Below are 17,317 nucleotides of genomic sequence, written 5' to 3' on the forward strand. Positions count from 1 at the left end.
TTCTGGAGATCATCCAGCCCAACTGCCCGGCCAGGGCAGGGACTCCTGGAGCAGGTTATCCAGGAACGTGTTCAGGTGGGTCCGGGATGTCTCCAGAGAGGGAGACTCCATGCTCAGGCAGCTATTCCAGTGCGCTGCCACCCTCAACGTAAAGAAGTTTTTCCTCATTTTGAGGTGAAATTTCTTGTGTTTTAGTTTGTGTGCGCTGCTCCTCGTCCTGCCACCGCGAAGAGTTTGGCACCATCCTTTTGATACCCCCCCCGCTTTGAGTCTTTTCGGCTAAGCAGGCCTAGGTATCGCAGTGTCTCTTTTATAAGAGAGATGCTCCAGACTTTTCACCATCACTGCGGCCTTTGCTGGACGTTCTCCGGTGCTGGATGCAGCAGGGAGGTGACCGTGGCCCCCGCGCCCCTCACGGGTCCCTCCCGGGTCCCTCCCGCCCATGGCGGCCGCTCCGCCCTCATGCCCACGGCGTTGAGCGGCAGCGGCCCCTGGCGGCGGCGCTGGGCGGCGCGGCCGGCCGCAGCCCGGCATGGAGGAGGACGAGGCGGGCGCGGCGAGCGCGGAGCCGCGGGGCTCCCGCCGCCGCTCGCCCAGCCCTGGCCGCCTGGATGTGAGCTCCAGCCGCTTCGACCCGCTGCTGGCGCTCTACTCGCCGCGCACGCCGCTGCCCTTCCCCGCCGCGCCCTGCTTCAACAACCTCGCCGAGTACGAGAGCTTCCAGCGCGGCCTGCGCCGCCCGCACGGCCGCCGCGCTGCCCCCGCCCGCCGCGCTGCCCCCGCCGCCCGCGCGTCCCGCCGCGGCCCGCCCGCCGCCGACCCCGAGCGCATCCAGCGCCTCCGCAGCCTCATGGTCAACGCGGGCCCCGAGCAGGAGGCGGCTGAAGGCGGAACGGCGACGCGGCGGCGGCGGGCACCGCGCAATGTCCTCACCAGGATGCCCCGTAAGGGCGCGGGCAGCGCGGCCCCGGGCTGGGCGGGCGCGGGGAGCCGGGGCTGAGGCGGGGCGGAGGGTGTGAGGGCCGGGGTCATGCTCAGCTGGGTCGAGGGTTGCGGCCGGGCCGGCGTGGAGTTGCGGTGGAGTTTGGGGGTGAGGAGAGAGCGATGGCTGGCGGAAGCGGCTGGGTGACAGTGGGGTGTGGGTGGTGCGGGGGGAACGATTTCGTTTGATGGGAAATGACCCTGGGGTGCGGAGGCACTGGCACAGGTTGCTCAGAGAAGCTGTGGCTGCCCCATCCCTGGAAGTGTCCGAGGGCAGGTTGGATGAGGCTTGGAGCAACCTGGGATAGTGGAAGATGTCCCTGCAGGTGGTGGGGGGATTGGAACTAGATGGGCTTTTAGGCTCTTCCCAACCGAGACCATTCCGTGATTCTCTGAAATGGTGTGCAGGAATGAGGAACAGCATTTCACAGAGCTGCTCACGCAGAGATAACACTGACTTTGTTGTGGTGATGTTCTGCTCTGTTAATTGGTGAATTACATACATCCTCTTGGTTTTAAGGAGAAAAAGGATGAGACACTGCTATATCCTCAAAAGTACTATTTTAAACCATGACTGATGTTTGTGTCAGTCCAGGGTGTTGTCAAACCATAGCCACAGGGAAAGTCTGTAACACACTGCTATTACTTGGTTGCTAACCAAACATCCTGCAGGCAGAAATACTGGCATTTCTGATAACAGGATGGCAGAGCAGTGGATAGAGGCGAGAGGCAGCTGAGATGATGATGATGATGATACGTATTTCTTGTAAAAATGTTCTGTGTGTGGTCAAGGTAAACATCCCCTAAACATGAAGAGATGCTACTTGTACCTCCACACCAAGAATCAAATGTAGCAAATGTCAGATGAGATGTAACTTTAGTGCACTTAATTAAAAATACTGGGTTCATTTTGGAATCAAATTATCTTTGCACCATCACCTTAATTTTTTTTTTCCTAAGAAGGCAAAGCCCAAAATGTTTTATTCTGAATGCCCAAGGCAAAAAAACCTTTTTCTTGCTTAGACACTAAAACACAGTGTGTTCATTGCTATAGATGCTGTATGGTCTTAAGCATCACGCTTAGTGTTCTGCACAAATGCAGGAGTTCTGTTGGCCCAGGATTTCCAGAAAAACTGACCTTAAATGTTGATTTCAGATCTTAATAAAAAATATCTCAGTTTGCACTGGTGATGAAAATTGAGGAAAAAAACCACTGTAAAAATTAAGAACAATTAATAACACATAATTAATATCCACACAGCCATGTCTGGACTTCAAAGGAGATTGGCACAACTGATACAGAAAATGCTATTCAGCAGCCTGGACTGTTTCATGAGTGATTTATAGCCAAAGTTGTGTGCTTTCCCTTTTAACTGGGGGATGTCTGCACCACAGGTGTTGGGAACTTGGACTGTGTGGATCAGTTCAGGAGGAGCTATTTATCATCACTTTGCATTCACCAAGGGGCAGAGAATTCATGTTCAGGGCAGGTGGGAAGGTGTTTGACAGTGTTTTGACTTATTTCAACTTTTCTCTTGAGGTTTTTCTAATCTTGCCTCTTAATAGAGTCTGCCTTGAGGACAAGGACTTGAATTTAACCAGAGTTTAGATCTTTATTTTCACCCTTTTGGGGAGCTTGCCCTCTGCTTACGGTAGTTTCGGAGTCATTTTCCAGAGTCCTGCTATTAAGCACATGCTTCTTTTATCCAGGTTGGGGCTGCATTTTGAGAAGCAGCTGGGTAACTTTTTTCCCTGTCTGTTGAAACATTGTTCATGCTGGTCTGTACCAACGCAGAAGGCACAAGCAGATTTAGTTGTGTGCAGAGCCTGCTCATTACAGCCCTTGCAGAGGAGGTGTGTTCCAAAAATGAATGCTTTGTGTTGCCGGTTTTATTTTTTCTGAGAATGTCAGGTTGTTGAAGGGTTTTTGGATGATGTGTTCTGCCCTTTTGCTCAGATGAAGCTGGAAGTTTGCCATGGAGGAGCCAGAACCTTACACAGCAAGCAAAAGTGGGCAGAGTGTAGATTTGGTACAGCTATGTAGTGTTTTCCTGGGTGCTGAGAGACAGGGCATAGTTGAAAATAAGGGTTAGATGTAAAATTCTGTTAAAAGTTGTAGCTAGAGTTCCTACTTAAAAGGGAACTTAAAAACTAAAAATAAGTCTGGATTCTGAATTATTATCTAAGTTCTCAGGGTTGGTTAGAAAAAATACTGTTTTCTAATTGGAAGCATTAATTTGATACCGTGATGGTGTCATCTGTGGTTCCTGTGATGGATCTGTCAATCCAAAACATGGATTCATGGATCAGTTCAGCTGAAGGAGACACAGAGGCTCATGGAATGACCCCCTAAGCAAGGCTGGGAGGTGCTGTGACAGCTTATACTCTGTGTGGAACCAATTCCCTGCAGTCCTCCAGCTGGAGAGGGCTGGCAAGAAGACAACAGATCTCAAAAAATAAATGTGATTAGGTTAATTCAGAGGAAACTGATTTAGATTTCCCTGCTGTGGCCATGAATTACCCTGCAGCCCAGTCCTGCAGATCAGCTGTTTTACACAGTCACTTCACGCTCACAGGAAGCAATTTCTGGTGTGCAAGTCAAACCTTGAATGTCCAGTCCCTAAAGCACCAGGTGAGAGGTCATCTCTGGCTCACGTGTTTTACCAACGTGGAGAACCATGTGAGATTTTAGACCAAGTCTTTTTCCTGACTCTTAATAGGAATTGTACAGCAAGTGGGTACCCAGGCATGGGTGGAAGTTGTAAATAATATCTTCCCCTCTAGATAAGTTACACTTGCAAAGATTTCTGGTGTGCAGACAAGCTTTATGCTTTACTGAATTCCTTCAGTTTTGCTCTGGTTAAAGCATTATTGTCCTGGGCTTTAGCATGGTTTAATTGCTGGCTGCTCCTTAGAGTAATTTTATTTCCTTGCCAGAGACTTGTAGGACTTTGAAGGATGTTCATCTGGCTGCTGAAATTTTAACTGAAACAATGCATTTTCATCAGTTTAAACTGGTCCAGTTTAGTAAGTTGAAGGATTTTGGTCATTCATTGTTTCAGAAATCCCCTTGTAAAGAAAAGGAACAAATCTGCTACAGTTCCTTATTCACAGCTCATAACTAATCTGAGGTAGCCTAAACCAGGCATTTGTCTTTTTTTGTGGAACTAACTCTGCCCCTGTGAGCTTTCTGTTCCCTCTCAACCACTTTTATTTACAGTTTGGATTACTTGGCATGTTTTTCAAATGTAGCAAAAAGATTTTCAGCTGAGGCTGGTTTGCCTGTGGGCTGTGGAAAGCAAAACCTTCATATTTTCTGGTCTTGGCTCTCCCCATTGTAAGAAGAGTTTTGGTGGTCTGGTAATGGCAACCACAAATGTGCTACAGTGCTTGGGGCTTCTTCATTGCTATTGTGAACACAAGTGTTGTGCCAGGCTCTGCCATATTTGTTCATAGACTGGATTTCTACATGGTTTTTAGATAGATAGATGCTGGAGAGAGAGTTTTTACAACAATATATAGTGACAGGAAAAGCAAGAGTGGCTTCAAACTGAAAAAAAAAAGTAGGTTTAGATTAGATATTAGAGAAATTCTTGGCAGTGAGAATGGTGAGGCCCTAGCACAGGGTGCCCAGAGAAGCTGTGGCTGCCCCAACCCTGGAAGAGTTCAAGGCCAGGCTGGATGGGGCTCTGAGCAACCTTGGCCTAGTGGAAGCTGTCCCTGCCTGTGGGAGGGAGTTGAAAGAAGATTATCTTAATCATTCATTCCAACTCAGGCCATTCTACAGTTCTGTTCTATGATTCTCTCTATTTTGGTGAAAAATGGTGATGTTCTCTTTCTCTTCTAGTCCATGAAGGGAGCCCGCTGGGGGAGCTCCATCGCTGTGTCCGAGATGGTGTCAGAATTAATGTCCACATCCGCACTTTCAAAGGCCTTCGTGGAGTCTGCACAGGGTTTTTGGTTGCATTTGACAAATTCTGGAATATGGTAATTGCTGTTCCAGCCCTTGATTTCTAGCTGTTATATTGAAAACTCGAAATTTGCGACAGGTTTAAGCCAATAACATATGGGGAAGGTTAATGTGGTTTTGTTTACAAACAAACTAATTTGCTCTGGTACCAAGTGCTGGGTTGCAGACTCAAGCAGTACTTGGTGTTGGACTGGTACATTTGGGAGGTTCCCAGCCATCTTAGAGAGGTTTTAGGTGAGAGAGGAACTTTGAAGGGTTCCCGACATCTTTAGAGTTTGTATGAGAACACAGGAAGGTGGAATATGAGGAATATCAGAAGCTTCCAGAGCTTTCTTTCTCTGCAAAACCCAATCTTTCTATAGTGGTGGGTGCTTCTGTGTTTTCTCTCACTAACATCACTGAGCTGCTGGTGACAAAAGCTTTTCCCTGTTTTCTGGCTTGTGAAGATCTTAAAGACAGTAGATGGAAAAGCAGCTATTAAATATTCGTGAGCCTGGAGGTGTGAAAAGTTTGGAAGTGGGGAGGAGGGAAGGATTTTGCAGGCAAGGATCACAGAGATTTTGCAAGTAATGCAGAATGAACTTTGCTGCTGCTTTTATACTTCAGTACAATTTAGATGATTAACAAACCAGCTCCAAAGCACAGCTTGTCCTTGGGGTGGATTTTCTCTCAGAACATAATTTTGTAATGCTTTGACACAAAGCTGGTCCAAAGCTGCTTCATGTTTTATTTTAATTTCAATCTTTCACTTTCTTTTATCTTTTTTAGGCCCTGACAGATGTGGATGAGACTTACAGGAAACCAGTAATGGGCAAAGCCTTCTATGCAGAGCCTCAGCTCTCACTGACCCGAGTAGGTGACATCTGCTGTTTGCTGCTCCTTATTAGGATCTCCTTTTTCAAAGTAATAAAAGGGGAACATTGATTTGGAACCCATGTTTATATTTGAAATATTTTACCTCCTTTTATTACAGATGACTCTAAAATAACTTGAACTGAGCAAAAAAAAAAAAATACCCAAAATGTTTTCTGATCTTTCTGAAAGTATTTTAGTAGTTCAGTTAAGTAGTTTAGTAGTTCAGTTACTAAAGCTCCACTTAAGAATCAGATCAGAATTGTTGCCATGGCTTAATGTTGAACTTCTGAAGCTGAACTTCTAGAAGCTCACTCTGTGGGTTTTGATGTGGTTTTTGCACCATGGACTGTGTGGTTTTTTTGTTCTGTGTGTTTTTTGCACCATGGACTGATCAGATCCATGTTTGTCTTGCCAGGGAGTGTGGCAGAGCATCCCTCTGGTACTGACGTTTCTCATGGCAGTCTATGTCTGCAGCCAGAGAAACAACACAGCTCTTTGGTCACTTGAGCTTCCAGTCTGTGAAGCCCAAGATCTCCAGAGCTCTCCAGTCTCTAGGATCCAGCTGCAAATAGAGTTGTTTGCCATGTTGACAACTGAAGAGATGATAGATGAACTTCTGAACAATGAAGGGAAAAATAATATGACAGGGCAGTGCCTGTTGAATGGCAACAGCTCTGGGCCTTTTGAACATCAGAGAAGCATCACAAAAACATTTAAAATGTTTCATTGTGAGGAGTTTGCTTTCAAATTCCTGCGATTTAAATCTGTTTTCTGGTAGATCCCACCCTTCCTTCTTTTAAAGATTAGTTAAAAATAATCAAGTTGTCATTGTTCCTTTAGCTCACTCTCACAGCCATTGGCTTTCCATCCTGTAGCTGGGAAGAGAGAGGCTAACCAAAAATCTAATTTGTCATTATTTCATAAAAGCTTGTGTGCTGCCAGAGTAAAAGCAATTTCTTTTCCAGTTTCAGCACCATATGTTCTTAGATTAATGAGTTCATACAGTGCTTTGGGTATGCTGCTATAGCTTTTATTATTTTTCTGTGTTTGCTCACCTCCCAGAATACCCACACGTCATCTTTTAGTTTGTTTTGGGGAACACAAAAGATCCCTCAGTTTTCCAGTGTACAGACTCTGCTAATGAAGGCCCCTTGTCTTAGGGATTTATGATACAAGGATGGAAATCTCTCTAAAACTGTCTGACAGCATTAAAAGAACATGGGGAAAAGTGAGCTGTGGGAGCGACTTGGTATCTCTGTTTCTCCTGACCAAAGTTAAAGGCTACCACACAGCAGTGTTGCTCCTGAAATTAAATTCCTTGGTGCTCACATTAAGACAGTCATGACCATGCAAGACACTCATTCACCTTCTGTCCCTGTTTGACTTTGGTAAGCAAACATGGTCACCAAACATTGCTGGTGGAGATTTGTCCCTGTGTCTTGAGCTGCTTTGGGATTGTACATGAAAATACAGTGTAGAAGTGTGGAACAAGTGGCCTCTCTTGTTTTACGAGTGTGGTCATAGATACAACTGTTCTTTTGCAGCTGTTTGACAGACTCAAGCTGCAGGAATCCTCGGGGAAGAAGGGAGCTGACTCAAAGACTGTCTCACAGGAGCTGGCCCTGACAAATGACTCTCAGATGCTGAGCTTGAAGGCTGGATGTGGACGAGGGAGAGCAGAAGAGGAGCGTGAGAGGCAGAAACACTTGGGCAGAGCCGGAGAGAAGAAGACCCCAGGTGACAGAAGTGAAGCTGATGTGGGCAGCAGGACTGCCCACACAGAGGGGGCCAGTTCTGGTGGGGCCCGAGCGAGGAGCCAGCCCCGGAGGAGAAGGCGGCCCAAGGTGGATTATCAGCAGGTGTTCACACGCCACATAAACCAGATCTTCATTCGAGGAGAGAATGTCTTGCTTGTCCATTTAGCACATTGACTTGGCTGAGCCTTTGTCAGCGTATTTATTTGATAGCATGACTTGCTGCTGCAGCTCCCATTGCTATTTAGAGTTGTCATTGAGTAGGATGGTACCGTGGCTGGTTTCCCATTGCCACCTCAAGGCATGGGAAAAAATTGTAACTTGAGCATCCTGGGCTTGATGCCAAAGCAGCCTCCTTAGATCACTGTTGGGGGTCTTAGGAGAAGGTCAGCAACACAGTTGTTTCTGTGATATGAGGGAGTTGAGCACGGATCCCACTGTTTCTTAAAAAGAAGCTAAATGGAGAGGGTTGTAAGAAAATTTTGGTGTACTCTGTTACAGGAACTACTTGTGGCACACATTTAAGGATAAGATCTGGACCTGCAATAAATCAGAAATGCTCTTTTGCACATTCTGAGTAATATCAAGATGAAATTGCTAATGAAACCAACAGTTTATCTGCTGCTGTTACATGGATGTCCTCTTTTCTAGATATAATTCTGACAGTCATTTTGAAATAGTTTATGAAACATTGGTGTCATATCCAGCTGATGGTTACTGGCCTCTTTGCCATAGTTAGCTCTGTAATGCTCTGTGTGATAGAAAAACCTCTTAATTGTAAAGTATGCTTTTGATGTGGGTGATGGAAGGACTGTAACTTGTTTCCAGTATCAAAGCTTAGGCTCTCTTTGTAATGCTGTGCTTTGGCCCTGTGTCACCAGCAAGAAGATGATGTAGCTGACTCAGAGACCTCCCTGTTTGGAGTTTGTGGGTGAAGATGGAAAACTATCCTTTTATATTTCACCCACTTGCTGCTTAGTGTAAGAGTGAAGCTGGCAAAGATTGGGTTTTTCTCAGGTGTGTTTGTGCTGAGCACACCTGTCCTGTATTTAAACACCTTTCAGGCTCCCTCTATTGAAACCAGGAGCAGGAATCTTCATGGGTCTTTCCTGTCCATGTGAGGGATGCATCATCTAATTCCAGCTGAGCTTTGGAGATGTGCCTGAAAAGGTTTTGAAGTATAGAAGTCAAACTCAACTCATCAGTGTTTCATTTTAACAAGGCTGTTGAGTTATTGCAGGTCAGACCAGGGTTCTGCAGGTATAAACTGCTTTCCAAAAAAGCTGCCTGCAGAAGTTTGAGGGTAAATGAAGCTGTTCCATTATGTAGCCTGTTCCCTTTGTTGTCAAAGGAGATTTCATGCTGCTATTCTGTATTCATCTCAACTGCCTTGTGCTTTGCAGCAGCTCTGTGTGTTTACGCTGAAGTTGGGAAATTGCTTTTTAGCAGGACTTACATTGCATATAGATGCCCTGAGTTCTCAAATTGAGTGGCTGTACTGTGGGTGACATGGATTTCTGTTGCTGCAGATGCAGCATTCTGCTTGCTTGGTCGTTAGGGATATGTCTGGTGTTTGGGTGAATCACAGAAATCATTTAGCAGGCATTCTGGACACACAAAGCAGCTGTTTGCCTCTGGGGGAGCTTGAAACTTATGTCAACATTTCATATGACATGGGGCTTGATGAGCTCAGCCACTGAGCTCAAAGCCAAGTTCAGCCCGGGACAGAATAAAAAGTACTGTTGAGGCAAAATAGTTTCATCAAGGGACAAAAAGAAAAGAAAAAAAATTAAATATTCTCTGCAGCTTCTTCTGAAACATTGCTTTACTTCTGTAATCCCATCCTTCTGTGAACTGGGACTAGGCATTGAAAAGATTCTTCTCATGGAGGTTCTTGTTTCGCCTCCCTTCTTTACTGTTCATGTTTGTGATCATGTGCTCTGCAGTTTTTCCCTTTCTTTTCTTCTTTTTTTTTCCCTTTCTCTTGTCAGTACTTTGTCTCCTCAGGACATTCTAAACTCTGGTTTACAAAGACTGTTCTTGTTGTCCTGGCTCTCTGCATCCTTTCCTGGTTGGCTTTCTATGTATTAACCAGAACCCTCACAAATTACTAGAAACATGTGAAGCTAGAAACAAGGTGCTTATCTCTGCTCCTGACTTCCCAGCAGCTTTTATTGCAAGTGAATATTTTCTTCCTTATGGTTGTGGGGATTTTCCTCTCTGTTTTCTGGCAGCTTTGTTCTTATTTCAGCTGCTTGGGATAACTCCTCTCTGCCTTTTCTATTGGTACCAAAGGCCATTGGTTCTGACCTCTCCTCTTTCTTTCATATTTGACCAAAGGGTGTCAGGTCACCCTCAGGCTGCTGTACAGTGACAGCTCAATGAATTCTTGCTTTTCTTCACCTCATATTTTTAAGTCTGTTTGTCTGCCTGGTTTATGCCTTGTGCATTAACTAAGATACAATTACCATGAATGATTTTGTGGCTGTGCTGCCTTTCCTGTTGATTGACACTTCCCCAAGTTGTTGCTGCTGGAAGTCTCAGTGTTTCCTTTCATAATGGGTTTTTCCTGAAAACCTTAGAGATGTTTGTTGCTTCACATCTACGAGTTTCTTTGTTTACATTTTATGAAAAATGCTGGTGCTTAGACTTCAGTTTGTGCCTTGATTTTTATATCATCCCTGACCTGTTCTTCCAGAATCATCACCTTGGTGAGCAAACCTGGTTAAGGATTATAGTTTATCTACTTTTTTTGCACTACCTCATTGTTAAAATGTTCCTCCTCTCATCTGTGAAGCTGGTTAAACTGCTCTCTTCCAATTTAGATTTAATGAATTATTTGTTGGTTCTTCATTTGTATCCTACTTTCCTGTCCACCTTTCTCATTATTTCCAAGCTGCTTCCTAAATACTGCTGCTTCCTCTTTTACAGCTTCAGATCTTCCAAAATGTCTTCCTTTTCCCACTTTTTTCTGGCATTGTGTATTTTTAAAATGCATTATTAAAATGCTGTCCTACGGATTTTGCCTCTTTCAAGCATCGTGATTGTGATGAAGCAAGTGATCCTGTAGGTGTGTTGTCACTTGCTTGTTCAATACTTCAGGTAACATTGCTCTTTAAATAAAATTGAATGGCATGTTCAGAAATGGGTTCTTCTACCTCACTGAAGTATTCTCCTAAATCTGTTAAAAAAAAAAAAACACCAACCTTTGGAACCAAATGAGCTTTGCATTTCAGTGTTTTTTAAACTGTTTCTGGTTGTTTCTTTCTATGGTTTTCCTTTTCCAAACTCAACACAAAATTTTTTGTTCAAAAAGCTTTTTGTTCCCAGCCCTTCCTCTCTTGCTGCAGTGATGCTGTGAGCACGAAAACACCAAAGTCTTTGTGCTGAGGAATGAAGAGTAAGAAACAGAGAGCAACATGAGGGTGAAAAAGCTTTGGGCAGATATGAAAACCTCCCTAGAAAGAATCCACAGGTGCCACCTGTCCTGTATTTCTGGGACTTTGCTCAGCCTGGTGCTCAGCAGTGGTTTTTAGAGTGTGTTTGGGGTGAGGTACCCAGTTACTGCAGGGAGCAGTTTTCTGCAATAACTTCAAAGAAGCATTGGGATAATTTGAGGAAGTTTTAAAATAATTTCTCATTCCTGGGATTATTTCTTAGGATATGTTTTTGCACGGGTGCTTCATTTTTATCAAATCACGGGTGCTTCATTTTTATCAAACACTTCTTAGGCTGTGCTTGTAGAAGAGGTAAGGCCAAAGGGGGAAAAAAGCTGATAAAATAGTGTGGGTTTGGTTCCTTCTCTCAGCTGACTCGTCCAGCTTGTTAATTGCCTGGAAGGGTTTTTTCTAACCTGGAGTGAAGTACTTAGCGTGTCCTCTGCAGGTGATTACTGAATTAATCAGTGAGTGCTGTTTCCCATCTGCTTCTTCTCCTTCAGTGTTTGGATTCATTGTTTCTTCTGCAGCATTCCCTCAGCAGGGCAGTGTCTCAGCAGGAGCAGGCCTGAGTGCCCCCTGGTTTCTACCCTTCCCTAAGGAATGTTACCCCATCCAGTTTTGAATTCAAAGAGCCTTTGGCTGTTCTTCATTTTCATACTGTTCTCTTTAGATTTCTGGAATTATTTGGTCGGAAGAATTATTTATCTTGGATAATATTACTTTTTGGAGTAAACTGATTTTTTTAAACTTTTAAAAAATAATTTTTTTAACCTATTTTCCATCACAGAGTGCTAGGTTTTCCTGGTTTGTTGTTGCAGTCACCCACTTGCAGCTGTGAATCACTGGGTGAAGAGGTATGCAGGATAAAAAGAGGCAGAGTAAAAAGGTGTCTAATTTTTATTGAATTTGACATTCTGTCCAACATTCTGCCCACACTCAGCCTTCCTGTTTCTTACTGGCACTGACCTAAGTGAGACAGGTGTAAATGATTCGATCCAGAATCTTGAAGGAAAATGGAGCAGGGACAGCAGACTGCAAACTCTGAGTTTATGAAGATGTTTATCTCCAGGTAAACTTCCTGTCTTTGATTAAACAGATCAGAGTTATAAGCACCAACTTACCCTGCATGCTCTGCCACTGGATGAAACTGGAAGGCAGAGTCCTGCAGCTTTTCAGAGGTGATGCAGTGATTCCCTCAGCCAGGACAGCTCTTGCCTGAGAAGCTGCTCAGGTATATGCCAGTGTCTGCCTCAGAGCATAGCTGCAAATACTGCCAATTAATATGAGGATGTTTTCTCTCCTGCCTGCACTGCCAAGTGTAAAATATGAATGCTGAGGTCTGCAGCATCTGCAGCCCAGAACTACTTCAGTTCATGCTTTCGCTTCTAGACATTGGCTTAAAAAATTCAAGTTTGTACTAATTGCAATCCTAAGACAGTCTGTTAGAACGTTAGGAAAGGCTGCTGCTGACTAGAAATAATATTGGAAAAGTAAGTTTTTGCAGAATTTGTGAAATTCTGATTGTAATTAGTACTGCAAACTAGGAAAGTCTGAGAGAGTTGGGATTGTTCAGCCTGAAGAAGAGAAGCTTTGGGGTGACCTACTTGCAGCCTTCGAGTACCTGAAGGGAGCTTACAAAAAAGATGGAGACTGTTGACAAGGGCCTGGAGTGCCAGGACAAGGGGAATGGCTTCACACTGACAGAGAGTAGTGTTAGATGGGATATTAGGCAAAGACAAAGGAGGGGAGAGGAATTACTCGGGTGGTGGTAACTCCTTGACATGGGAAGGGGCTTTCTAGCCTGTGCCTTGGGCACAATCCTGCCAGCTTTGGGCAGTTGAGCTCTCTAGATGAAGGGGAGGATGCTGAGGCAGCTCTTGAGTGCAGCCTCCCTTATGCTGTGAGCCTTTCACAGCACCTGAACTGCCCCTGGAATCTCTGCTAGGCTCCAGCCCTAATGACTGACATGTTTGATCCTGCCTCTTAACATTTTGCAGAGGAAACGCAGTGGGAGAAGAAGGAACTAAGCAAATTTGCCCTTTTGAGGTGGGGATGGAGAAGGCTTGGTTTTCCTTGGATTCCTGGGGTGCAGGAGAAAGGACTGTTTTAATGGGGAAATAGCAGAGATGTTTGTCTCATGATGTCTACAAGTCCTTTCAGGTGTCACTGAAGGTGCTCTTGCTCTTAGCTGGTGGAAGTGAAGGCTTGTCAAGGGAGGAAAATGCCTCCTGATGTTCCTGGATAACTATCTTATTAGCTTCTAGCTTTCTGGTGTACACTTGGATGACTTTGTTGAAAAAAAATTAGTACACCTGAGACTTTCAGTCAGTCTTGTATTCGTTTAGAATGAAAAGCAGTTTGATCAGTTTGTGTGAAAACATATCCATCCTTTTTTCCTCTCAAAAGTTCAGTGCTCTCCCTCAGGAAAGAAATGAAAACTGCTCCTATAGCAATTGCTTCTGATTTCCACTGCTTCAGAGCAAAGTGCAGCTGTGCCAAGGTGTCTTCAGCTGATTCTAAGAGGACGAGATGAGAGAAATGTTTGGTTTCTCTAAAACTGAAATGGGCATTACAAGGGGAACAGACGGGTTTGACCTCTTTTCAATGGTGCACACACCCACTGTAGTTGCATGGATTGGGACTTGTTAACCAATGAGTCACCTGTAAAACTTCCTTAGGGAGCCGCAGAGGAGCAGCATGAGCCACCAGACTGATGTGAAATTGGAAGTCGGGGACTGACAAATTCCACTCTCTTCACTGCCTCTTGCTCACTGAATGGCCTTGGCAAGTCACTTCCATCCGTGTCTCTAACGCTCCGCAGCTGTGGCACATCCAAGAGCACTCCTAGCCTGTCCTGCAAGGAGCTGGGGAAGTGGGAAATGCTATAGCAGTGCCAAGTGTTGTTATCAAAACTCTCTCTGTCAGGTAATGCAGATACATCAACCCTCTGCCCTCTCCAGGCTCGTGACTGTTAGTTAACCTCACCTTGGCACACGAAAACTGTGTGGGGAATCAGGTACAAAAACACTCTTCAGTCTTGAAATCACTGACGTCTTCAAGGTCACATTTGGTGACTTCAATATCTGTTTCACAGCTGCAGTTCCATGTTTGGGTCAGGTGGTGATAAGTGAGGGTGTAACTTGTTTGTAATTCCTTCTCTGTCTTCCTAAACATTTTGTTTCTTAGGAAGCTGATGCTGCTATGAACATATTGGATAATACTGAATTTGCAATATTCTGCTTTCCAGATATAAATGTTTATATTTAAAATTGCTAAGACTGCAATGCAATAAATATATCCATGTAACAGTTTGCCTCAAAGCATGATTTTTTTGTGTTCTACCAATACAGTGATGTGTATTGTGTCAGTGAAGGAGCTGGGACTGCCTGGTTAGGACAGATGCTGGAGGTGGAGACCCCCAGGTGTGAATAAATCACAAAACTGGGAACAAGCCAGTCATTTGTGTGTTCAAAAGGGTGTTAATCTACAGAGTAACAATACCATGATACTTGTTTTTTAGAGATGCTGAAGGGAAGTGAACTTCATGTGGATAAATGTAGCCACCAGTGGCCTGACCACTCAAAGGTCTGTTACCTTAGTGTGTGGTTTTCCACAATGCCAGCAGGAGATGGTTTTGGAGGAGCTGGGGAGGTCCAGAGGCAGCATCCCACCAGATTGTGCATAGCCAGTGACTTCCAGGAACCTTCCTAATCCCATGGTAATACATTTCCAAGCTGATACATTTCCATCAGAAATGTCCTTTTAGGCAGAAATTCTTCCTTGTGAGGATGGTGAAGCCCTGGCATAGGTTTCCCAGAGAAGCTGTGGCTGCTGACACTCCCTGGGAGTGTCCAAGGCCAGGCTGGATGGGGCTTGACCAACCTGGGATGTGGAAGGTGTCCTTGCCCTTGGCTAGAAGGAGTAATTCCCATTGCAACCTGGGAACTGCGGGATCAACGGGTGCTCCCTTTCTGTGCAGGGAGCTGCTCCCAGGAGCCCCATCCCAGGCAGGAGGCAGAGGCTGGAGGGATGCTCCCACTGTGGAGGGGCCCTTTCTCTCGGAAAGAATAGGGGACATTTTCAGGGCTTTGGATTTCTCCCTTCCGTGGGCACTAAATGCTCCAGAATGGTTGTCCAAACACTCCCCTGTGTGCTACAGCCTTCAGGCTTCTCTTTATTCCACTGGGGCATCTCAGCCAGAGCCTCTCCCTAGGCAGCGCAGCCATGGAAGCGCCAGGCGGGCTCCACCGAGCTGATGCTCCCGCCGGGGCAAACGGGAGATTCGGGCTCACCGGAGGCACCCCCAGCCGCGCGGTGTGAGGCTGCGGGGCCGGGCCGGGCCCTTCCCGGTCACTCTCCCGCTCCCGCTCCCGCTCCCGGCCTGGAGCCGCCGCGGCGCCGCCGGGCCCGCGCCCCGCCAGGGGGCAGCAGCGGGCAGGGAAAGCCCCGCGGCCGAGAGGGGGGAGTGGGAGAGCTCGGGGCAAGGCACCGCGAACACCGCCCGGGGAGCGGCTCCTGGGGAAACCGAGTGTGCCCGGGTGTGCCCGAGTGTGCCCGGGTGTGCCTGAGTGTGCCCAGGTGTGCCTGAGTGTGCCTGAGTGTGTCTGAGTGTGCCTGAGTGTGCCTGAGTGTGCCCGGGTGTGCCCGGGTGTGCCTGAGTGTGCCCGAGTGTGCCTGGGTGTGCCTGAGTGTGCCCGAGTGTGCCTGAGTGTGCCTGAGTGTGCCGGAGTGTGCCTGAGTGTGCCTGGGTGGGCCCGAGTGTGCCTGAGTGTGCCGGAGTGTGCCCGGGTGTGCCCGAGTGTGCCTGAGTGTGCCCGGGTGTGCCTGAGTGTGCCCGAGTGTGTCCCAGTGTGCCCGGGTGTGCCTGAGTGTGCCCGGGTGTGCCTGAGTGTGCCTGAGTGTGCCCGGGTGTGCCTGAGTGTGCCTGAGTGTGCCTGAGTGTGCCGGAGTGTGCCCGGGTGTGCCTGAGTGTGCCTGAGTGTGCCCAGGTGTGCCTGAGTGTGCCCGGGTGTGCCTGAGTGTGCCTGAGTGTGCCCGGGTGTGCCTGAGTGTGCCTGAGTGTGCCTGAGTGTGTCTGAGTGTGCCCGGGTGTGCCTGAGTGTGCCCGAGTGTGCCCGGGTGTGCCTGAGTGTGCCTGAGTGTGCCTGGGTGTGCCTGAGTGTGCCCGAGTGTGCCTGAGTGTGCCCGGGTGTGCCCGGGTGTGCCTGAGTGTGCCTGAGTGTGCCCGAGTGTGCCTGGGTGTGCCTGAGTGTGCCCGGGTGTGCCTGGGTGTGCCTGAGTGTGCCTGGGTGTGCCTGAGTGTGCCTGGGTGTGCCTGGGTGTGCCCGAGTGTGCCTGAGTGTGCCTGGGTGTGCCTGGGTGTGCCTGAGTGTGCCCGGGTGTGCCTGAGTGTGCCTGAGTGTGCCTGGGTGTGCCTGAGTGTGCCCGGGTGTGCCTGAGTGTGCCTGAGTGTGCCTGAGTGTGCCTGGGTGTGCCTGAGTGTGCCCGGGTGTGCCTGAGTGTGCCTGAGTGTGTCTGAGTGTGCCTGAGTGTGCCCGAGTGTGCCTGGGTGTGCCTGAGTGTGCCTGAGTGTGCCCGAGTGTGCCTGAGTGTGCCTGAGTGTGCCCGGGTGTGCCTGAGTGTGCCCGGGTGTGCCTGAGTGTGCCTGAGTGTGCCCGGGTGTGCCTGAGTGTGCCTGGGTGTGCCTGAGTGTGCCTGAGTGTGCCTGGGTGTGTCTGAGTGTGCCTGAGTGTGCCTGAGTGTGCCCGGGTGTGCCTGAGTGTGCCTGGGTGTGCCGGAGTGTGCCTGAGTGTGCCTGGGTGTGCCTGAGTGTGTCTGAGTGTGCCCGGGTGTGCCTGAGTGTGCCTGAGTGTGCCTGGGTGTGCCGGAGTGTGCCTGAGTGTGCCTGAGTGTGCCTGAGTGTGCCGGAGTGTGCCTGGGTGTGCCTGAGTGTGCCCGGGTGTGCCTGAGTGTGCCTGAGTGTGTCTGAGTGTGCCCGGGTGTGCCTGAGTGTGCCCGAGTGTGCCCGGGTGTGCCTGAGTGTGCCTGAGTGTGCCTGAGTGTGCCCGAGTGTGCCCGGGTGTGCCTGAGTGTGCCTGAGTGTGCCCGGGTGTGCCTGAGTGTGCCTGGGTGTGCCTGAGTGTGCCTGAGTGTGCCCGAGTGTGCCTGAGTGTGCCCGGGTGTGCCTGAGTGTGCCTAAGTGTGCCTGGGTGTGCCTGAGTGTGCCCGAGTGTGCCTGGGTGTGCCTGAGTGTGCCCAGGTGTGCCTGTGTGTGCCTGAGTGTGCCCGGGTGTGCCTGAGTGTGCCTGAGTGTGCCTGGGTGTGCCTGAGTGTGCCTG

The 17,317-nt window shown here is 47.8% G+C and overlaps 1 protein-coding gene across 1 annotated transcript; it reads left to right on the forward strand.

Moving 5' to 3' along the window:
- Positions 1 to 198: 198 nt before the first annotated feature.
- Positions 199 to 14,306, forward strand: LSM11 (LSM11, U7 small nuclear RNA associated). Its single transcript, XM_038150404.1, has 4 exons — positions 199 to 944; positions 4,829 to 4,968; positions 5,720 to 5,803; positions 7,351 to 14,306. Exons 1-4 carry the CDS (start codon positions 533 to 535, stop codon positions 7,735 to 7,737), a joined length of 1,023 nt encoding a protein of 340 aa, XP_038006332.1. The 5' UTR covers positions 199 to 532; the 3' UTR covers positions 7,738 to 14,306.
- The last annotated feature ends 3,011 nt before the right edge of the window (positions 14,307 to 17,317 follow it).

This window comes from Motacilla alba, chromosome 13 (genome assembly GCF_015832195.1).
Source record: "Motacilla alba alba isolate MOTALB_02 chromosome 13, Motacilla_alba_V1.0_pri, whole genome shotgun sequence".
NCBI classification, from domain to species: Eukaryota; Metazoa; Chordata; class Aves; order Passeriformes; family Motacillidae; genus Motacilla; species Motacilla alba.

Coding starts and splice junctions, on each gene's coding strand:
- LSM11 (XM_038150404.1), top strand. CDS start 533: ATGGAGGAGGACGAGGCGGGCGCGGCGAGCGCGGAGCCGCGGGGCTCC. Junction 945..4,828: donor TGTCCTCACCAGGATGCCCC/GTAAGGGCGCGG, acceptor TTTCTCTTCTAG/TCCATGAAGGGAGCCCGCTG. Junction 5,804..7,350: donor CTCAGCTCTCACTGACCCGA/GTAGGTGACATC, acceptor GTTCTTTTGCAG/CTGTTTGACAGACTCAAGCT.